This window comes from Dermacentor silvarum, chromosome 7, assembly GCF_013339745.2.
Source record: "Dermacentor silvarum isolate Dsil-2018 chromosome 7, BIME_Dsil_1.4, whole genome shotgun sequence".
In the NCBI taxonomy this organism is placed as follows: Eukaryota; Metazoa; Arthropoda; class Arachnida; order Ixodida; family Ixodidae; genus Dermacentor; species Dermacentor silvarum.
Genome location: NC_051160.1, coordinates 76,784,795 through 76,808,663, shown reverse-complemented (window position 1 = coordinate 76,808,663; position 23,869 = coordinate 76,784,795). Strand labels below are relative to the sequence as shown.

Below are 23,869 nucleotides of genomic sequence, written 5' to 3'. Positions count from 1 at the left end.
TGTTTGCGTGCGACAGATTCATTTAGAGGCTGGCGTATTGAGGCATAATTATGACACCAAAACAAAAACTATGCAGCGGGCAGATTTTCAAAACCTGGCCTCATGGAATTGAAAGAACATGTTATTAAACGCTCATAACCTTTACAACGCGGAAGAGCGCGTTCACTTGGGATCCATGAACTTTTGCTGCCATACCAAGATACTCATGCCAAAAGAACCTACGTCTCACACCATTCAAATGTCAATGAAAACGCATTTCTTCGGCAATATATCAATATCAATATATCAACAGCAATATATCAAGCCTGGTGTAGTCAGCCATGCAACCGCATATAAAAGGAAACACGTTCATGCCGAAACTGTTCCGAAGGTGTACATTGACATCACTATGGCCACCAAGATAATTTTCTCGGTAGTAATACTTGCCGTGTTGCTTGCAAGTGTGGTATCGGCTGAAGAGGAAGTTTTCGACTTCAAGAACTTCGACATAGCAAAGGTGATAGTGAATTTTGATATGAAATTATTCATAAATTCCTGCGTTGTGCCACGAGTGGAAAACCCTGTAGAACTTTTCGGTGTAAAGTGGCCAAGCAATCAATAACCCGGCAGCCAACATTTTGCTGCCTTCGAGAGGGCAGCAACTTCTTCGACGAAAACGTCCCCTTAACACAACGCAGGCTGCCGCGACATCTTTATTCAAGTACATTTCATTATTTCAAAAGTCTAACCTCCTGTGATCTTCCGTCTTGTTTGGAACATTACAATGTATGTTATTACTCTCATTTTTCGGTAAATTTAGTTTAATCCTTCCCTTTAACCCTTTCCTTACCGCTAGAGATGTGCGCATTTTCCGTCATTTTATGTTCTGAACGTTTCCTTGCAAGACGCAGTACAGAATGTTTACGACGATGCATAGAACATAATCTGATCGCTAGTGAGTTGAACAGGTTTAAAACATTAATAATTGCTCAGACAGGTTTTGAGATTTCTTATGTGAAACTTCAGAGAAGCACTTCAAGGAACATGAATGAAAATAATTTTACATTTCTTCATCTTCTTCTTCTTCTATCTGGGTTTTTACGTGCCAAAACCAGTTCTGATTATGAGGCACGCCGTAGTGGAGGGCTCCGGATTAATTTTGACCACCTGTTGTTCTGTAACATGCACTACAATGCAAGCACACGCGCGATGTCGCATTTAGCCTCCGTAGAAATGCGACCGCCTCGGCCGGGATTCTATCCCGCGTCCTCGTGATCAGCAGCGCAACGTCTTAGTTAACTGAGCCACCGCGGCGGGTATATTTTGTTGAGTTAGCATCCTTTGGTCTATTCCATGCACTTTTCAGGGCTGTTTGTATCTATATATTTGTCTAGCCGTTTTCCCGCTTACCTGGGTCACTCCCTGTGGTCCCTGTGCTGCGATGCCTGCTGGAGTTTGTGGACTCAACAGGAATCCCCATCTTATGAGCGCCCGCTAGAATGCTCGCCCCTTTGCTGAGGACCACCACATATCGCGCACAATGGAATCTATAACCCTTCATCATCCGTCTTTTTCTATCCACTTTTACTTCACATTCCCTCTCGCAACGACGCTTCGCCGAGCTCCTTCAGGGGCATGCGTCGCTAGGTATGCGTCGCCGTTCAATGAAGATCTCGCCAACTTTGGGCATTGAGTATGCGGCACTGGGTGTGCGGCAAGCGAGAGAAGAATTCTCAGCCTTCGCAGGCACCGGCACGCCACGCTGCTTGTCTCGGAGGCTACGTTCGCTCTTCTCGAATTGGCAATAGATCGCCCAGCTTGTCCAGAACGAAGTGCGAGGGACGATCCCGGTTGCCCCATTACGAGTTTCTCAACGTTCCCCTGCACAAGCGCGGCATGAATTTCGGAGGCAAGGCGCAAACTTCGCGGCGTCTGGGCTAGATGGCACCGCTATATTATCGCTATATTGATTCAATGCTAAACGCGTGGCCGTCTACAGTCACCGTGAGATGGGTTTTGCCGTTTTTGACGTGTTCGCATTCTTGGGAGTACGTAACGAACTTTCCGGCGGGATATCTATCTATCTTTTCATCTATGTATGCTTAAATGTATATGGTGGTCAGTGGTCTAATGGTGAGCCAATCGGGCTGATGTGCTGAGCTAAGATGTTTTGAAAACAACCATCTGACCACCATTTGTCAATGAGTATGTGGCAATTTGTACATACGCGCCGCTCTTGAAGGAACCCCTCGCACACTGACATGTATCTTTCACGCCAACTAGGATAACTAGTTATGTGCCAATGGGAATGTGCCGCTCCAAAATGCTGAAAAACATCCCATAAGTTTCTTCGATTCTGAGCGGAATCAAACCAACGTTACAAGGGTTCCTGAAGGACAGCAACCCGACACATTAGCAGGCTGTGCCACAAATGCACTTGGCATTTGCCGTGTTCAATGAACGCCTTTCACGCCAACGCTTTAGTGATCTGCGCCATGTATGCACTACGTATGGGCCACTCTTCAATGAACCTCTCGGCAATTTCGGTCGATGAGTATGTGCCACTGGATGTGCGGCAAGCAAAGAAACAATCCTCAGCGTTCGAAGGAACAGGAGCGCCACGCTTCTCGCCTCGGATGCCAAGTGCGAATTACTGGGCAATGCCACTAGGTGGCGCAGCTTGTGCAGAAAGAAGCGCGAGAGATGAGCCCGGTTGCCGCATGGCGGGTTCGCAGCGTTCGCACGTACCGGTACGTTATGCATGTTGGAAGCCATGCGCAGGCTCCGCAGCGGCGGCGATAGATGGCGCTGATTGTTTTAAGGCAACGTGAAAGAGTCTCGCTATATTACAGGCCTCATATAAAGCTCGTTTCGATGGTGTTCATGATCAGCCTATATTTATGTCCACTGCAACACGAAGGCCTCTCCCTGCGATCTCCAATTACCTCTGTCTTGCGGTAGCTGATTTCAACTTGCGCCTGCGAATTTCCTAACTTCATTCGTTCAACGCTAAATCCACTAACGCGACAGTCATCTTGAGATGGAGTTGTCATTTTTTTTTGGTATATGTACTGAGAGTACAAAATCTGAAAGATACAATAACTGCGCATCGCTCTAGTTTCCAACTCCTGTAAGTCAGACCACACAAAACATTATTATAGGGATTCGTTGCCATCAATAATAACTATAGTGATGCCGATGCTATGCGAAAACGAAAATAGCGAGGAATATTATTTTCAGATGTACTAATAAAGCAAGTTGATTAAATGGTAAAAAGTTCATTAGTATCTTGAACGTATATTTCAGATACCAAAAATTACGCAACAATATGACGCCGATGACGGCCTCTTGAAGCTGCTGCATAGGGCTTGTATAATGTAACCATGCATTTCGCTCGATCCACAGCTCACGAGCGGCCTGCCCCTGTGATAGCCTCTATAGGCGGAGTGGCGCTAGGCGCACTCACTAAGTGTGAAAAGGAAAATAATTTCACAACTTTCGCAACCCAGCTCCCTGTCAGGTCACCCATTCTTAGTCTATACTAAGTGGTACTATTTCTTAATGGCGTATGAAACCGGAAACTTGGAAAATACTGGATAAGCAGAACCACGACTTATTTAATGTTTAGTACTTTTTCATGAATAAAGGGGTAATAAATTCCATCTTAAGTTTAACCAATGATCCTCAGTGTAGAAACGTTGTTGTAACTTGTGTAGCTATAGCAATTATATCGATATTCTAGGTACATTCACACCGCCACCGTTGCCACAAAGTCATGCCATTGATGGCGCATTCGCGGCCTGCACGTGGATACTTAGAAAGCCTCTACAGACGCACATTGCGTAAGAGTATGAAAACTAGGAAACCAAGTGGTCGCACCGTTACGCCATTTCGCTTCACTGAATCGGTTCCGCCGGAGACCAGGCACCTGGACCACCGTTCTGCCTTTCGCGGTTGACATGTGTGTTTTCTGCATGCGACTGGCACTGCTTATAATCAAACGTGTGCATAGACTATCTGAGCGCAACATCCACCTATCCCTGCCTTTTCATTGAGCCCCGACAAACGCCGGCACTTTCCCATCATTCTCATCTCGCGAACCATCCAGGTGCGATGCTGCAACGCCACTGCCGACAATCCTGATCATGCCAGCGTTGTCAGACGCGCACTGTGTAGCCCCTAAACGTGGGCCCTGCGTATAGTTAAAACATCGCTCAAGGAGCACGATGACAACGCTCAAGGTCACTAGCGCCAGAAATGCTTCGGTCTTAGGCCAAAAATCCAAAATTGAATGGTTCGCCCTTGAGTGATGCATTCAAGTTTTGGTACAGCACTGCAAAAGAAACATCTTCTGACATAACCTACATAAGGATGAATGGTGGCTTCGATGCGATTAGCAATAAATCAATGTAGGGACACACTGCACTGCCGCCACAGAAACACGAACTGGCAATCTCGCTGGCATCCACAATACCATACGATACCATGACACATTATATTTCGTTGTGAGCACTGCACACCAGTTTAAACTCCGTAGGATCCCTAGTATCCTGGCTGCAACTTTGTCATAATGGTTCTACAACGCATGTCCGCGCTGCTTAAAACAGAGATGTCTGCTTTGGACAGCGCCCTATCGCTCTATCGCTTTATTATATATAGGGCTATATGCTCCTTGTGTCACCTTGACGCATCCATTCTGGAGTATTCGCTCAACATGGGCAACTACCAATATTACATACGCCATGGAGAAGTTGTCTGTTCAGGTACATACCAGTGAACCAAGTTGGCTATTAGGCCAGATAGCATCCAGCAGAAAGTAATTTCTTGGGCGCCTACCCAGTGGCCCCGCTTAGTAGACTACTTGGGTCAACGAGTGAAATAGGTTGATCAATATCAGCGTATCTATACATAGGATGATTATGATGATGATATACGACGTAAAAACTTCCCCTGCGATCTTCAATTACCCATGCCTTGTGCTATGTCATTCCAACTTGCACCTGCAAATTTTCGAATTTCATCACCCCACCTCGACTACTCTTCCGGTCCCTTGGCACCCATTCTGTAGCTTTAACGGTCAGCCGGTTATCTACCCTGCGCATTACATGACCTGCCCAACTCCATTTCTTTTTCTTGGTGTCCACTAGAATATCTGCTAGCCCCGTATGCTCTCTGATCCACACCACTCTTTTCCTATGTCCTAATGTTACGCCTAACATTTTTCTTTCCGTTGCTCTTTGTGCAGTCCTTAACTTGTTAGATGCAGACATATGCAATAATAGTTAAGTTCCAAATGAATAATAATTACAGTAAAAGTGGCAGTTTAACCCTATTCACAGGTGAAACCGCTAATATTATTGCGATAGCAATTATTTTTCAAACGTCGCACACACACGCAAACATATTCAATACCACAAAGCCTATGCGGTAAATACCACCCAAACGTATAAAACCATATTGAAATACGTGGCGTAACAGTAATAGGATGGCTCTCTAGTGTCGGCGTGAAATTCCATAAAGACAAAGTTGACCTCCTTTTTCTCCACTAGTAACCTAACCGTTAGCGCCAAAGTAGTGAAAAGATACCTTTGATTGAGTGTTTGAGCTAAATAAGCTAATTTAGTATCTCTGTCTTCAGTTCCTCCTCGAAGCTGTGGAAGATGACGGATGTTCTTTTGAATTACGTTTACCACAACGTTAGATGTCACAAAATATCTTGAGGTAGTTATTACGCAACTAAATATTATAATCCCTAACATTCTCCGTTTAGCCAAAACAGCCAGATGGTTGTTTCTAATGTGGAACTTGAAGTCCACCATCCAAGCAATCATAACTGTTGTCATACATGTAAACAGCTTACGCTGCTAATTTATGCGGAGACGCATGAGAATGACGCGAAATTTACGCCTCACCATTGAGCTAGCACAATCCGAGGGATATCGCTGCTTGATAAATACAGCCAGTCCGCTCGCACGACGATGAGCCACGAAAAGTCATGCCAGTCGTCGACTTATACCTGGAGCGGCTATGCCCGCATGACTGAAAGTTCCACCCAACCATTGCAAACATTCCATTTTTTAATAATCCGATTTTGCTTGAATTCTATGTGCAGATGCACAGATCCATCAATGCATCTACGTATCTGTCGTCTAATCACTTTTTTTTCATTCTTTACTGGATTAGTTAGTTCTTGAAAACTGTTTTCACATTCTCTTCCTCAACTTCAACCAAATAGCTATTTGACATTGCTTTGTCAAAACTTTGCGCTAATGAAATAAAGTTTTACATTTATTTTCTCGTACTATACTTTGAGCCAATTTTCTAGCGAACTTGATAGATTAGATGCCCGATTATTTAATTATTGTCTGCTCTCTTGTTTGCGCTGCTGCCTTGTCACTGTTCGTACCTCTGCGGTCAAGAGAGGCAGATATGAAATATTCGTAGAATATGTTGAGGCACTCAAATATTCCAGAAACAGAAAAGCTGCGAAAAGTCCACACTTTCTTGATATCCTTCATAAACTTCTTTCGTTCAGAGGAACAAGAGGGAGCCATTATCCATGTGTTCAAATATTAAAAGACGGTAGAATCGTGTCCGCAGTCACCACATTCAGATAGCGGTAGAATGTAACAATGCTTTTGTACCATGCACCAAGTTTGCAAAAAAGAAATTTCTCACGTTGCCGAAATTGGCGCTGACTTCCCTACTGTGGCATGATTTACAGTGAGATTGCTGCATCAGCGAATAAAACTACAAAATTTTATTTTTATTTTTCATATAATGGCGTTATACGGTCTTGTAGAATAAAATTGCCAGCTCTCTATAACCTGTAATTCCGCAATTAATAACATGTCAGGCGCAAAAGAAGGTGGCAAAAATAGGTCGTGCTGTAATGCGGAGAAAAACGTCAATTCTTAATATTTGAATTTCCTAAAGAAACAATGTCGCCAAGTTGGTATTTTAAGATAGATCGGAGAAATATGAATTATAAAAAATGGACTTAAGCTGTACTCTGAAGGTTGACCACTATAGTGAAGGCCACTGATGGGCTATCAGGATAAATCAGAAAACTGGAAAGCGACACCACCATGCGCAGTTTTTTTTATATTAACGTTATGGGGATGCATTTTGTTAAAGTAATTTCTATTATAAAGATGGCGATACTACCTTCACTCGCGCAGGAAGTGCCACTATCAAATGTGGTGTCTTGACCGCCTAAAATAGGATTTTCATAGCTTAGATCTCGAAATCTCATGGCAGCACAAGACAATTTTTTGCATCAGTCACCAATCCAGGCACTCTACACCTAACAAGATTGGCGTCGGCGTCGCCATCACCGCGATGTTTCCGATAAACTTCAAGATTTATGATGTCACGGCCAGCACGCTGTATGCCGCGGGTGCGAGTGAAAGCGTGCGACAAAGAGCCGAGGTGGACGCCAGCTTAATGCGCGCCGTGCCTCCGCATGCTCAATGTAGGAGATCACGTGATCAAGCGCCCTCAATGGCGCAGCAGGAAGGCAGCGTACGTTAACGTGATGATCACGATACACTCAGCTCTAGTAAATGGTTATTGTACAAAAGAGGAGAAAAAAAAGCTACCATATCGCAACCAGAGGTGCGACATCAAGAACAGAATGCGGCTTGAAGACGTTTTGTCGGGTCAATAAATCTGCTGTTGTACAATTTTCGAGATGTTTAAAGTTCGACTCTTCAAGACAAAACCTGAGAACCATGCGTGGAGCCCCAATATGCAACTCAAATTTATGTCATTGTTTATATTGCCTCAAGTAATTTGAACCATGCGATCAGCACACTCAAATATACATTGTCGTTTTAATCAAAAGCTATCATCTACTTTGTTGTGTGTTTGACCAATGCATGCGGCCATGGCGCCTCCGTGGCGTGCAATCTTTCAAAGGAAAACCATCCATAGACTCTAGGGTATCACCTTGTATCAGAGCGTCCTAGGGAGCAATATTGCCAGATAGTATTGAACACTGCAACATATTGAGTGTCTAAAAGTTTCGTGGAGGTGACTCGCCTAACCAACAAGAACTTCTCAAAGAAAATATCATGCTGCGTGCACACGAACTCGTGCCAATGCTAGAAATATGCGTTCTTACGCAAAATTTCGCCTACATCATTGCAAATGTGCAATTTACCTTTATTGCAATTTACCTTATTTTATTTTTACAGTTTCTCCATACAAGCAAGGTAGTATGGGTTTACAATACGACAGAGCCGGGAACAGTGAGATGCAGAATGGACAACCACACTAAAGTGGAGAAAAATTCAACTATATTTAGCAGACAGTTCGTCAACAACAGCAAGTAAGGTCTTACTTCTTAAAGTATCTATGCATCTGATTAATGCACCGTATTCATTATTATGCTTCATAGGAAAACCATAAACGAGCGGTTGGGCAAGTTTTTTATCTACAACAGTGAACGTCCGCCAAATGATTCCAAGTACAATGCAATGACAATATATGAGACCACAGGTGAGTATAGAGACCTACATTAATACTTCTCCATGTACCACGGATCAGTACCTTTGTGAGAAAATGGGGGCGAATGGTCACAAAAGTGAATAATACTTGAATGACGGCATCTTACACAAGAAGCACAAAATGATAGGTGGTAGAATAATCGACCATATATCTTGGAGGTAAACGGCCTAAGAGAGGTGATGTTCAAGTTGCGCATCGGGGGAATCTCGGTGGCCATCAGGGTGTGACGAGAATTTTAGACGGAAGTGTAGCTCAATTTTACAGGCGAGCAGTTCAGTCGGAGACCAAACGAATTGTCAACTCGTGAGACGGCCGTCAAAGAACTGTTCCGAGCCATCTAGTCGGGCGATAATAGGGAGCGATAATATCAATGGTCACGCACTGAAAAGGGGTGATAAATAAAGGCATCAGACCTTGCTCCTCTTCCGCGGGAGACCATCGATATTATCGGTCCCTTATCTCCAAGTGCACATAACGGCAACCGCTGCATTCTGAGCGCGGTCTTCTTCGCCACAAGGTACCTTGACACCATCAATTTGTCCTTTAATGAGTTGAGATGCGTTGTAGAAGGACTCGCCAAAATGGTTTCCTGGGGGGTCCGACTACATAAGCTGGCGACCGCGGATCACATTTTGTCATCAGTAACTAAGCAGTTCCACTAGCATCATCGGTCAAGCAATTTCGAACCACACATTTCACCCCATTGCAAATGGATTAGTAGAAACTTGATTTGGCAATTGAAGCACGCTAGGTTATGTGTCAAGAGCAACATAAATGCTAGGAGATGTACCTCGGCCCACTACTCTCGCTTACATCGGTTGTGTCAGAAAGCAGCGGGCGTATTCCCAGACGGCCACTTTCGGCGATATCAGTTTCAGTCCACGCTTTTTGGCTGGTTGAGCAACACTTCACATGAAAGTGATAGCATCGCCAAAAGTGATCATATAAGAATACGTCATCTGCACGAGCTATTCGCCGTTTCAATGGTTATGCGATCGATGTGCCAGTGCTGTTAAGCCAGAACTAAAATAATTTTGGACTCATACACGGTAAGGAAACGAAATCCTCTTGTGAATGTATCATGCAACTGCGTCAACGCCTAGAAGATTTCTGCGCTACTGAGTGCACAAAACTCACAAAACTTAACGTATGACACCTAAAGACCCACGGAACTGCACTCTAATTAACTCTTGTAAGATTTGACGCACCGAGAGACAATAGTATTTTTGAAGGATTGCCTACAAATCAGCGTCTTTAGGTTCAAGGACCATTGATTGCTATTATGACATATACTCCGATCTTCTTAGAAAGAAGGATGTGCTTCAATGCCGCTTGAAACATACCACTACTGGGTTCATAGAAGTTCGTAATTATCTTATGTCATTCACAGCATATCTATGGCGGCTAAAGGCAAAGAATTCCGGTTTACCATGCATTGGGTCCACTATAAAGAACCCTAGGGGGTCAAAATTAACGCGGAGTCCCCCTTACCGTGTACCTCTTAATCAAACGGTAGGTTAGCACGCAAAACCCCAAAATTAATTTCAATGTGATTCCTTTTATGACGTTCTCGTGGCTACAGAAACATGGGGAGAACACTTACAGACACGCATTCTTCTGTTCCAAAAAAAATGGAGCGGCCAAGCTAACAGTGACACTAACGAGAAGTCAGATTGGTTCTCTGACAACATGTTTCTTGCGTCATGTGGTTGGAGAAGGCACCTTACAACATCTGAAGGATATATCCGACAAGGGCTACACGGTTAAAGGTTCTGAAATAAAAAAAATGGAGCTCAGGGTTTTCTTATGGCTCAAGGGCTATTACCGGTACGTAATTTCCAACTTCACTGAACTTGCTCATCAGCACAACAAGCCTACGAAGAAAGGTTTTCCTAACTGGATAAAATGGCAAACAGCTCACTAAGAGGCGTTTACGTTACTCAAGGAAGTGTCGCAACAGCCTACTACAGAATAACGAAAACAATTTATCTTGAGCACATTCGCATTTTGGCTGTCTGGGAGCGGTTCTCTTACAAGAATACGATGGACGTCTGCACCCCGTGTCCTACACTAGCTGCAATTTCCTTCCACGTAAATCTGCCTGCTTTGCCATTGAAAGAGACTGCCTTATCATACTCTGAGCAATACAAACGTTTTAAGCGTACTTGCACGACATTAGCATCGGGTAATTTTGCACCTATGAATTACCGGCCCTCGCTGATTGCGCGAATAATGGTAGCGCGTACTGTGCATTGACCGTGCAGTGTTTTTTTCCTCTAGCTTGTGGTGTACGCAGGCCCATTTCCACATTTCGAGCATTTCGTGTATGTGCGTATTGCTTCTTTATTATCATCCTCCTCGACATCTTTGAACTACCGGGAAAATGTGATAGAAACCTAAGTCTTTTGAATCTCGCGGCGAAGTGTGCGTTAAGGTCATGGTGGGTCAAAGAGAAAAAGGTCAACGAGCCCATCACTCACGCTGTACGTTGGCCTTGTTGCAACCTTGAGCTGCCTGGCCTTTCATTTTTTTGTAGCTATGAGAAACTCAATGGCCCTAAACCCTAACCTTGTAATCCTTATTGAACTGAGGAGCTGCACGCGCTGCTCTCGTGCCAGATGTTAATCTTACTATCGGCCTGTTCCTGCACTGGACGAATCAGACCGGTTCTTGAACCAGACTGCTCCTATGCCGAGCGAGCGTCCTGAAGCCTGTTCGTTTCCGTGCCGTGGTGCAACGCACTTTTTCACTGCCGGGAATCCACCCCTCCCTCTGCTGCTGTGGCATCGAGGATCGCTGAGTGCGTGTCATCGTCACGCCTTTGTCAGACGTTGACTTTTGCGTTGTCGCAGCCATATCGAGAGTAGATCCTGCGCAGACTTGACTTACTTCATTTGCTTGTGCAGTTTAATGTACGCGTCCGATAATCGTTCTGTCCGGTTTTGGCGTTGCATAAAGTTCTGCTTTGTATTTTAAGCCATGCGTATGTGTTTGAGGCCTTGACCTCCTTAATCATCAGACGAAGCCTGCTGCTCACCTGGCACATGATTTCATATGCTTCATCCCACAGCCAATTGATGAATTATTTGGATCGTTTTCGGCTTTTTGCTGCACTTCACAGCACAGTACCCAAGCAGGCTGGAAACAACGTCCGCGTCAAATAGAACCTGGCCATTTTTTATTGCGATAGCATTTATATTGACGTCGCAAGTGAATTTTTGGCTCTTCCGAAACAGTCGTCTAAATGTTCTGTAATATGTCCACGTGTGATAAGAATAAGCGACACGCATGCCGTATGCTACCAGTGCGAGGGAAAGCATGTGAGTAGGAAATATCGAGAGTAGGAGAGCACGCGTCTCCTCCTCCAGCCCGGCGGTGACTGCGCTTGGGTGTCCGCGCGGCTGAACGCATACGCGGCCCGAGTGCCTTACCTTGGAGGTAACCTGCACTGGCTGCAATGCTCAAGAGGGTGCCAAGATGGCGTTTGGCTTCATAATCGCTGTCTTTCAACGCGCCTAGTTTGGGAGGTCGTGAAATCTAAGCTTCAGAGACCCGGGGAAGCAAGCTGCAGCACGAAGCGTTTGCTCTCCGCGACCGGCGCTCTCCATCACGCAAGCGTTGTGACGGCGAGTTCTCGCAGTCATAGATTGAGACCTGCTCATGTTTGTCGGCGGGCGTCATTACGCGCTTGATCCCACGCTTCTTAATTTGATTAGTAAACGACGTTTACCGCAATATATAAGACCGATAAATAACTAAATTTACTTTGTGTATTGATTCAATCGCCCACAACTTGAGTAGCATCGCTGACAGGCACGGTGTGACTGTGCTGTTTTCAGCGCCTAACTAATCGTTGGGGATTTGTGCCCATGTTTCCACGAACAAGGCCAAGTTGGCGTATGAAAAGGACCGCTACAGGCCCTAACTGTGCTGTGCCGCTGGCTGGGTTTGTGAAGTACCTCTTAGCTGTAAAAGGCGCACATTAGCCAAACAGGCTGGTGTGTTAATACCTGAACAAGAGAACAAGTCCTCTCAATTAAGAATGGTATCAGTTCCCACATGTATTTCTATTGTAGCTCGTGTGGCCGTGTACCGAAGCTTGAGGGCATGCACGTTCTCGGCAGAACCCGATACGCTAAGACGTGTGATTTTAAGAACAGTGACTTATGAATCAGTGTGCCTTCTATATGACTTTACAAGAACGAGATTTAGTTGTTTTATATGGCTGTGTGATAGCGTCTTGGGTCGCGTACGCGTATTTTTATTGCTCTCTTTGAATATGCACATCCAAATATGTTGCGCGTGAGCACAAAGGCAAGCGCTTCAGCTTCTGCAATGCTTTTGCGAGGAAAGGGCACTACGGCGACTTTCAGGGAGCTCTAGAGAGCATTGTGACCAAGTTCCCTCTAAATGAAGCATGCTTCTTGACATCGCCTATCACTTCTCCTGCACTCCTACACTGTGCTCTCAACCACCTCCCGACGCTGCGTGCAAGTCAGTGACTGCAGCAGCAGTGTAAAAGTTGAACATAAAAAAAATTCACTTTAAAAGAAAAATTAAGACATGAAACGATGTGGAGCAGAGTTTGCTTGTCGGAGCTAAAGCTCCAGCAGGATCACCTGGAATAATTTCAATGGAGTTATTTTCCTGACGTCACCTTTTACTTATTTTTTACAGCGAAGCTGTTAAGGGCTAGGTCCCCAAGGATCGTGTCCGCGTGTAGAAAAACAAATATCATCATCAGCATTGGCTCGAGCGTCGTCATATTTTTGAGCGCACGGCCACTCCTCCCTCCCTCCCGGCCGGCTGAGACCCCGCTCTCTCTCTTCTCTTGTGCCACTCGACATTCTTTTATGCCGCGTTCCCCCGTGAGTGGAGTTGAGCCCGGCTACGAGGCTAGCGCGGCAAACCTGCTGGAAGCTGCGCCCGACTAGAGTTGAATCCGGCTGGGAGGCTAGCGAGGCTAGGCCGGCGGCGCACCTCGGCTGCTGACGCGCGCTCTTTCTCTCACCCCTCCGGCTGCTCCGCGTGCGTCTATTGACAGGGCCGCTGATAAACGGAAGGAAGGCGAGGAGGGCGTGGCGTGGTGGCCCGATGGCGGGTGAGAGATATGCGGCTGCCATACATCACTGTGCATGTGTGCGCCCTCTCTCCGACTGCAGCGCATGCGCGCAGCCCTGCCGGCCTCGGCCGCCTGTGCCATTGGCTCTCTCCAGGCTCCCGCCTGTCTACGAAAAAAGTGCGTCAACGGAGGAGGGGAGTGTGAGAGGAGTTCGCGTTAGCGTTGGTGTATATACGGAGCTTCGGGGGCGGGGCGAGGGTATTCTGTAAGAGTCCACCTAGTGGACTGTCCATTTCGGCTGTCGCAATTGGCTCCAGCTGCACGAGCGAGAAGGAGACTGGCTGGCTCCTCGGTCAAGGACTCTTGTCTGGGAACGTCGTACCAAAACGGGAGAAACACGCATGGAACGCCGTCACTCGTGGACGCCGAGCCAGTTCTTTCAGAGCCGGGCATTTGTATAGCCATCGTGCGTTAAAAAATACGCCATTGTGCTACTCGGAGCCGCGACCGAAGCCTATTTCCTGAGTACGTAGTGAAGGGGTCGGTTTATCATTGTGTAGCCAAATTTAACATAGCAAATCTCCAATATAGCTAAACCCCAACATGGCAAATCCCACTATAGAGTGCCAGCTTCGCTGGAATTCCGTCTTCACGAGGTGGAAAGGCTCTGACTTTTTTTTGTACCCGCGCTCCCAAGAAAACCACAAGAATCTAACAAATTATGTCACTGCTCCTAGATTGCAGCGCCTATTTGTGTTTTTAAAAAACAGAGCCCCCATTGCTCTCGTATATAGAGCCGACTACTGTACATCTGTCCACGTTATAAGTACAAAGAGGCAGGTGATGTGTACTCTATTAGAAACACTGGAGAGCGAGCCACTGTAAGAGCGAAAAATACTTAGATAGTGTTCACAACACATATGTGACCTGTAGGCACATATGTGTTGAGCACTATAGTTTACTTCCAGTGGTCTACGGGCCCATGAGATAGGCTGTGATAAGTTACGTGTGCCACTTCAATTTTGTGCGCAGATTGCATTTTCTCATAATCATCTTCATCAGCCTATATTTGTGTCCACTGTAGGACGAAGGCCTCTTCCTGTGATCTCCGATTACCCCTGTCTTGCGGTAGCCGATTCCTAATTACGTCTGCAAATTTCTTAACTTCATCCCCCCACCTGGTTTTCTGCCGTCCTCGACTGCGACTGCATCTTCTATACTCGTCTTTCTCCATTCCTCTCTCTTTAAATCCTTTTCTCGTTCAGGGTCGCAAACGAGACACTCTCTGATTAACCTCGCTGCCTTTGCCTTCTTGCCCTATATCTCAATTTCATTAGCCAAGGTGCTGGCGTGTACATACGCTGGATGCCATGGCCGATTGATTTCTTTATTTTTCTATAGGAATGCGGGCTTAGTTATTTGAAAATGCGATTGAGAGCGCTGCTATATAGACGCTCAAGATTGAGGTTCTTCGGAGGCTAGAACGAGCATGGACGGTAAAGTTAACGTTAACGGAACAGCTTCACTGAAGGCTTCTAATCACGCTCTGCGCCTTTTGAAATACAGGTTCGGTACTCCGATACATGTGTAAAATTTTGCAATATTCGTCGCAGCTTAGCTAACTAATCACACTCCAATATATAGTTGAACTGAATATGCCGCTGTTGTGATTCGCCTAAATTGTACCGCTCTATATTATGAATGTCGATCAGGTTACCTGAAACACCCTTAATATGCCAATAAAAAATAAACAAATAAATTATATATATATATATATATCATAACCTTATAAATCCAACAGAAATGCAAGCCAACGAATGCATCGGAGAATTCTGCCATATAATATTGGTCCGTGAGGATATACTTGTGTGGGTACATGTGTACAAACATATTTTACATTCGTCAGGTATAACCTACCTGCCTTGCCTTGCTTCTCCCTCTATCTTGTGTCGGCATAACTAATCCCACAAATATTTTCTCAATGCAGGAAAGGAGGAATACGGTGAAGAGATACTCGAGTTCCAGAGCAGTGACAGTACGTGCGCTGTGGTTTTCGTGCTTGACTACACCAGTATTGGTATGTGTTGTAACGTCTTAACTAGTTGCCAAAGTGTCTACCGCTCTGCTCAAGCTTGTCTGAACAGAAATCTTCAAACGATAAAAAGTTAGGTTAATATTTTTCTTGGAACCTTGAGCAGTCCGCCACCTAAATCTTGAGAAATTACTTTCAAGAGCGAAATTTGAGAGTAATTATGAGGGGTTATGACACGAGATAATATATAAAACACACCAATTGAAAAACCCGCTTGTTGTGCAGCTTTGCCAAAAAGTGCAAACGATTTGTAACACCACAGCACAACAGGAAGTTAGGGGCTCGGGCGATTTTACACTGTGGCAAACAGTGTAGCAAGAACTTGATGAGGCAACGAAAAGACCGTGAGGGCTGCGTCCGTTCTTCTTGCCTCGTGCCATTTCCACACAGTTTTATGTCATGATAATACGAGTGCAGTCTTCTAAACTAAGCACGTTTAGAATATTTATTGGTGTGCCTTTTCTTTTTCACACGTTGAAGACATTCTGGTGCCACAGCCAATATGTACTGCAACTTTTATTCACATTACTCAATGTATGTTTAGGTTCGTCCGGCAATTACCCATAAAAAAGACCTCGCAGACATTAAAAACTCAATGAGAATACTAAAAAAAGCACCCAAACTGTATATAAAATATAATTCTACTGGATTGTTTTGAACTGCACACGTCATTATAATAAGTCTTGTAGTGTCTACCCATCCCAGTGACTAAACTGGTGTGAAGATAATTAAGGTATACACTACATATTGATTCTTGTTTTCTTGCACTTTTTCTTTAAATTTCTGATCATTTATCGATCATGCAGAGGTGCTCGTTGTTGTCGTTTATCATCTAAAACTGCTGGGAGAGCAGAGCAGAAGCGTCACGACAAATATGATAGAAATGGCTGATAAGGACAGGGGGAGCGCGGTGCCTGAGACGAGGCCTGCGCATATTTCATAATTAACAGGTCTAAGTGCCGCCGTCGTAGTCGGAATGAAGCTGCGAAGTCGTGCGCTAGACGGACGCGTCCGTGCCGAGCCCCTATAAGTCGTCATATCCGCTCATTGGTTCACACTGGAGATGTGGGCGATTGTATTGTGGCGGCATAAAAATTCTCTGCGTGGTGCACGACAACCAGACGATGAAGTTTAAGCTATGCTCGTAGGCCGGCGCCATGTCCAGCCGACTGCCTCAAGATTCACAGATTGATGCCAGCCGGACGGCTTTGTCCTGAACTACTTCGAACGTCGTCCAGAAATAAAATAAAGGGAATTTGCTCCAAGTGGTGACACTCTACGCCAAACCACTGTAACACAGCTTGCCATGAACGCCGACAGCGAGAGGCTGTAATTCCATCCTGTATACGTCCATGACACAGAATTATGGTTTGCTCCAATGGAGACCGTATTCCAGACGCATCACACCACTAAGCAAGCAGCTAGTGTGAACTCCTTTACTGGCACTTACGACGACTCGGTCTTCGCTACCCATTCGCGACGCTTACTTTTCGGTTCTAATGGTTGACAAGCATGCCACTGACAAGTATGCCACTCCACACATTTTGATTTAGGTTTGCCTCACTTTACTCATAAAAAACGTCCATGGTCTTGCACCAATGGCCCTCAAAGCAAAACTCCATAACATGCCTTGTTGTGCAAGCCCCGCTCTTGACGGCTATGGAGAAGTAACCACAGAATATTTTGCCAACATTTCGATGCTCCTCCGACCAGCCTTATCGTCGCAGCTGGTTTCCTAACGTACCACAAGCTCTATGCGTCGCTGGCCCACCTACGCATCTGCACTATGGCTCCTGTAAAATAACACCCCAAACTAAACTCATCATGTGTGACAAGTCCCTGAAGTGGTTGAACTTAACGGCAACGTCAACGCCATCACATCCCCATACGCACCGCCGCCAGGGCACATTGTTCTCAGAGATCGCAGCCCACGGTCTTCCCATAAACAGCCTTCACATGTTGGAGAGTCACGATCAAACAACACCTGACAGGCGTAGCTCAAGCTCCGAGTTTATTGAGGAGCATCCAAGAACATCGCTTTGTTACTCCTCGCCTGTAAAACCACGTATCTAAGTAACCGGCGGTGCTGTGGTTGTTCCAACCACAGCACCGCCGCTTCACTTTCGTGCATCAAAAATGCAAGTACTCCTTTACTAACGATTTTGAGCACTCTCCAAGCGTACTAGCTGATAGTAGGCATCAAAGCAGTGCTGCCTTGGCCTCCATACGTAGTCGACTGACGAAGCCGAACGCCAGAGGCACCGCCACTAGCAGTCTTCAAATTCCTTCAGCGACTGTTGAGCTGCTCATGGCATCCAATGCCATGCAGCCCCTCCGACAAATTTTATCCTGTCTTCAAGTGGGAAGCTACGCTGTCTAGCTCGAACCCGCGCCAAGAAAGAGTTCTTGTGGCGGGTCCGGAAGACGGCCAATGCTGCAGGATCCCTGCACTGAGGGCCCCTCCTCTCCCCGATGCCAGAGCCCGGCTTCCTGCGTTGAAGCACGTTCCCGCAAGCACCTGTGTCACAAAAGTTTCCCAACATGCACTCTCACGCACGTTCTCAGTTCCAAGGCGCTTCATGCGGACTAATTTCCTGAAAGGACAAAAAACAGGGTTGTCACACCTGCCACTTCAAGTGAGCACAATACCAGCCATTCTGGGGCCCCACTGCGCATGCTACTACTATTTGCCGGCAGGGCCGCCCTCCCCCCTCTAGTGGTTGCCAGGTTAAAGATCGCGACGGGAATTCTTACTGCCATAGATACGCTGCAAAGTCTTGCGCGTGAAGTGGATATCACCACTGAGCAGCGAAGGCCACCTCCTAGTTGTACGTCCATCACGTGTCGCAATTTTCCCATTTGGCAAGCGCTCTGTGTATTCATTGCCCCAATTGAAGCACCCTGAACCACCATTTCCTATGGGCCGTGAGAGCTACTCCACACCCAGTGATTTCCACCGGAGCATGTCCTTCTGAGCATGCCCACCGGAGAATATTTAGGACCTTAACCGCCTGCGTTCACATTAACGACTGATTACATGCATGAATCTGTGTATTGTGCATATAGGACACTGTACATGGCCTCCATGTCCATCTTCGCCTCAAGTGTTATCTATTTCTCTGCTTTCTCTTAGTAAAACTTTGCCCAGCCTAGCGAAACTGGAAGTAGCTAGGTGATCACCAGCTCCTCTGTTTCTCCGGCCTTGCACAACTTCGTGCAAGCTCCTCTAAATTTTTGGTTCCTTCTGTTGGAGGCTCTTTGTTCCCTCCTTCCTTTTGCGGGAAAGAAAATCAAAATTCAGGCGCTAGCACATTCACCGGCCTAACCGTCACCATCACGACATCCGAGAACGCGACCAAGCCTAAGCTATTTTCAAGCCGCTTCTTATATTATAGCTGCTTCATCAACAATTGGAAAGAGCCCATGTAAATTTGTTTCTAGCATTTACATTTTTGTTATTTAAGTCTACGTAATGCGGTTTATTACGTTCGCTGAAAGAGAGAGAGGGACAAAACTTTATTTTAATGGGGCGCGGAGAAGCGTCGACCTCCGCGGTGGGTGGAGCCTTCATTCCAGGGCCCCAGCGGCAGTGGCAGCACTTCCGGCTCTTGTGATTAGCTTTCGCGGATCCTCCAGTGCCGAGCTGGTCAGCACCATTTCCCACTGCTCGTGCGTTGTGTTTCGATTTCGGGAGTTATTGGGAATATTTTGGCGTGTCCATGTGGTGTGGTAGAGGATTAGCTCGCTCTGTACAGAAAGGACAAAAGGGCTGATAAAGGGTGGGGTACATCACATGAAGGAGCGTGAGGTGAGGATAGGTGTTGGTCTGGAGTTGCCTCCAGGTCGTGGCTTCAGCTCTAGTGAGGGATTGGTGTGGTGGCGGCATCGTTCTTCTCGAAAGGACGGTAGTGCTGCAGTATATCGCATTAGGTGTTTAGGGTTTCTGGACTTGGGTCTTCTGGCGTCTGTTGCAGTGCCCGGTAGCAGTGACCTCGGGCTATCGTGTGTGCACGATCGTTCCCGCTGACGCCTTCGTGTCCCAGTGTCCAAATTGTCGTGGTGCGGAGGTATTTCGTTGAGGCGATTAAGAATATCGCATGCTATTTTATTTAGATGGCCATTCGCGTAGGCTCGACATGCTGACCGACAGTCTGTAAGAATATATAGTTCTTCGTTTTGTCTCGATGCCGAGATGGCGAGGGTAATGGCGGCCTCTTCTGCTGCGGCGACGTTCTGCGTACGAACGGAGGCGGATACCAGTTCCTGCTGTCTGTGTCCAGCCACGCTGATTACCATGCCCTCTCCATTCGGGTACATGGCCGCATCTGTCCAGCGAGCAGTAGAGATAGTGCCGTCATCATCATCATCAGTCTATATTTATGTCCACTGCAGGACGAAAGCCTCTCCCTGCGATCTCCAATTACCCCTGTCTTGCGCTAGCGTATTCCAACTTGCGCCTGCAAATTTCCTAACTTCATCATCCCACCTGGTTTTCTGCCGTCCTCGACGGCGCTTCATTTCTCTTGGTATCCATTCTGTAACTCTAATGGTCCACCGGTTATCTATCGTACGCATTACATGGCCTGTCCAGTTCCATTTCTTCCACTTAATGTCAACTAGACTATCAGCTATCCCCGTTTGTTCTTGATCCACACCCTCTCTTCCTGTCTCTTAACGTTACTCCTAATATTTTTCGTTCCATCGCTCGTTGTGCGGTCCTTAAGTTGTTCTCGAGCTTCTTGTTAACCTCCAAGTTTCTGCCCCATATGTTAGCACCGTTAGAATGCAATGATTGTGCACTTTTCTTTTCAACGACAGTGGTAAGCTCCCAGTCAGGATTTGGCAACGCCTGCCGTATGCACTCCAACCCAATTTTATTCTTCTGTAAATTTCTTTCACATGATCAGGGTCCCCTGTGAGTAATTGACCTAGATAAACGTACTCCTTCACAGACTCTAGAGGCTGACTAGCGATCCTGAATTCTTGTTCCCTTCCCGGGCTATTCAACATTATCTTTGTCTTCTGCATATTCATCTTCAACCCAATTCCTACACTTTCTTGATCAAGGTCCTCAATCATTTGTTGTAATTCACCTCCATTGTTCCTGAATAGGACAATGTCATCTGCAAACCGAAGGTTGCTGAGATAATCAATGTTGATCCTCACTCCTAAGCCTTCCCAATCTAAGAGCTTGAATACTTCTTATAGGCATTCAGTGAATAGCATTGGAGAGATTGTGTCTCCTTGCCTGACTCCTTTCTTGATAGGTAACTATCTACTTTTCTTTTGGGGAACCAAGGTAGCTGTGGAATCCTTGTACATATTTACTCCTTGTGGAATCCTTGTACATACTGTACTCCTTGATTACGCAATGCCTCTATGACTGCTGGTATCTCTACTGAATCAAATGCTATTTCATAATCTATGAAAGCCATATAGAGAGGTTGATCGTACTCCGGAGATTTCTCGATTACCTTATTGATGACATGGATATGATCCATCGTAGAATATCCCTTCCTGAATCCAGCCTGTTCTCTTGGTTGGCTGAAGTCCAGTGTTGCCCTGATTGTATTGCAAATTATTTTGGTGAATATTTTATACATTACTGAAAGCAAGCTAATGGGTCTGTAATGCCGTATCTCCTTTCTATTGTTATCGGTCGTGCTTTTCTCCTGCCCAAGTGATATTCCGAGTGCATGTTACGCGGAAAGAGGATTTCTGTTATGTTGGTATGGCGAAGCTTGGCAAATCCCCCTCCTCGGTCGGGGCCACTTTTTAAAGGCAACAATATTATTAACTGCGCCATGTCTAGCCCGTGGCGCAATGATTCAACCGTCTGATTCTGGCAGAACGCCTATGTCATGACCGACGTATGCAGTCACACACAAATAAAATAAAGAATATAATGGCCTTTCGTTGGTCTAAGGCAGATCTTTCATCTCTTACGATTGTTTAGTGGTAGATCACATCAAACAGGCCCTGCCATAGAAGATGTGAGCCCAGAACCTGATACGTGCGACGGGGAAGACAATGCACATAGAATACTACTTTATGACAGCCGAGAGGGCGCAAGCATACATGCACACGTATAAATGAAAAGGCAAATTACAAATCACAGTCAACCCAGTCAACGACAAGAACGATTGTTTTAGTCTGAGTATAACAGTTACTAAAGACATCCGTCATCCGAAATGTATTTACACGGCACGGCGCGTTCCTAGGCCGAACGTGCAATACTTGTGAAGTTGTCGACGACTTATTCATCCCGTCGCGAAGAACACAGGTGCCGGGCAGCATGTTGATTTAATCTTCTAGGACTTGCAAGTAGGCACGTCGTTGGTGCATGCGACTGAAACTTTTCGCAGGGTGCTGGCAGAAGTATGGGACCATTGCATAGTCCTAGTGGGCGGGCCTGGTGGCGCCCGCACAGTGAGAATATCCTGCACACGGAGTCCGAAGCACCAAGCGCACGATCATAAACAGCAACGCCCATCACACAACTTTTCCTTCTTTTCTCCATCAGCTCTTCGGTGCTCGTCACCGGCCATACCGAAATGATTCATGAGAAGTCCCTAACTGTTATTACATAAGGTTTTTCAGGCGATAACATCAGGAGGTCTCGCACTACTCTAGGTGCAATCCTAAACAGCTCTTTTATGGTCATAGAGAAAGAAACGGCGTCTAAAGGCAACGTAAGGTAACCGTAAACGAGCAAATTTTGATATATGTTAACGTAGGTAAGCACCATGCACTAATACATCGCATTCATTCGGCATAGGGGCATTACATTGAACTAACTTTTTTCCTTGCATATGTTGCTCAAAACCAAACAATAAATAACGTAGGGGCTACAAGCCCATATTACTATCTACGATATTTCTATTTCCAGGAGAATCCGCTGTCTGGTATGATCTTCGTATGAGCGACTATACCATACACAGCGAGCCGCCAGAAGATTGTGCCAAAAGATTTGATTATATTCTGCGCCAAACGAAGAAGCAATCATGGAGACAAATATATGGTGCTGACTGTCGGAATATGCACACCACCTCTTCCTAAAGCCCGATACCAACATGTACAAGCGATAGGAACCCATGCACCGCCTAAAAGATCTTCATGACTCCTTAGGGGTTTAAATTTACTATCTCTATGGGAATAGTATTCTGTTATCGTAAAATATATATTACAACAATCTCACTTGATTCTGAAATATGAAATAAAAATAGGTATGTCTTTGTAACTTATTCAGCAAACACTTCCATTTATTTCTGTTTGATGAGACCTGTTCGCAGTATTGATGTATCTGATTGCAGAGTGAATAAAGAGCATTGATAGACTGCTTCGGTGCACTTGCTTTTCTCATACATAGTAACTTAAAGCACTATTTCTTTAAAAAAATTTTAATTCTGGGGTTTTACGTGACTAAACCACGATCTGATTATGAGGCATGCCGTAGTGGGGGACTCCGAAAATTTGAACCACCTGGGGTTCTTTAACGTGCATCTAAATGTAATTACGTGGGTGTTTTCGCATTTCACCCCCATCGAAATGCGGCCGCCGTGGCCGGGATTTGATCCCGCGACCTCGTGCTCAGCAGCACTATTTCTTACCTATTTCCGACCGCATTCTGTTTCAAATTGAATGCAAGAATCATTATATGAAAAGCATTGCAGCACAGAAGGCAAGTTAGCATGGTACACTCAATGACATGCTCTTTTTATAGGTCCTGTACTGGTTTGCAAAGTGAGCACTCGAAATTGAATGTCAGATTCAGCAAATCAGTCAATCAAAAGGCTATTGTTACGCAGCTTCACAATGGAGTTTTCGATTGCTAGATTAACGTACAACTGAAATTGTGTGTATTTAAGTGGCAATTTATCATATGTGAGGTATTCGCTACCTTATCCAGAGAGGTTCCCTGCACGTATGAAGCCTTAGCTATTGACAGCTTAAATATATAGGCAAATGGATCGCTGCGCATGCGCCGAATTTCACATGGAAAGGACAGCGGAATAGCATGATGCAGTTATGATGTTAACACCACATTGAAACGGCGTATCGCACCACCCAGGCAACGCCCGTCTTTCAAAATCTCACCACCACTTTATCAGCGACATTGTCGCGCGCAGCAGACACAATCTGCTGCGCATTGTGGCTGCGCATCGCAGGCATGCTGCATTTGCAGCATGCCTGCTATGCGCAGCCACAATGCCGCCGATATTCCC

The 23,869-nt window shown here is 45.7% G+C and overlaps 1 protein-coding gene across 1 annotated transcript; it reads left to right on the top strand.

The window, feature by feature from the left end:
- The first annotated feature begins 338 nt into the window (after positions 1-338).
- Positions 339-22,979, top strand: LOC119458984 (uncharacterized). The gene is made up of 5 exons (XM_049670892.1): positions 339-496; positions 8,178-8,311; positions 8,381-8,481; positions 15,540-15,629; positions 22,534-22,979. The coding sequence occupies exons 1-5, from the start codon at positions 389-391 to the stop codon at positions 22,701-22,703; spliced, it is 603 nt and encodes a 200-aa protein (XP_049526849.1). The 5' UTR covers positions 339-388; the 3' UTR covers positions 22,704-22,979.
- The last annotated feature ends 890 nt before the right edge of the window (positions 22,980-23,869 follow it).

What these genes read in the sequence shown, in the direction of transcription:
- LOC119458984 (XM_049670892.1), top strand. Translation starts at nt 389, where the DNA reads ATGGCCACCAAGATAATTTTCTCGGTAGTAATACTTGCCGTGTTGCTT. An exon ending in CAGTTCGTCAACAACAGCAA is followed by an intron (nt 8,312 to 8,380) that starts GTAAGGTCTTAC and finishes TATGCTTCATAG; the next exon opens with GAAAACCATAAACGAGCGGT. An exon ending in GCTTGACTACACCAGTATTG is followed by an intron (nt 15,630 to 22,533) that starts GTATGTGTTGTA and finishes TTCTATTTCCAG; the next exon opens with GAGAATCCGCTGTCTGGTAT.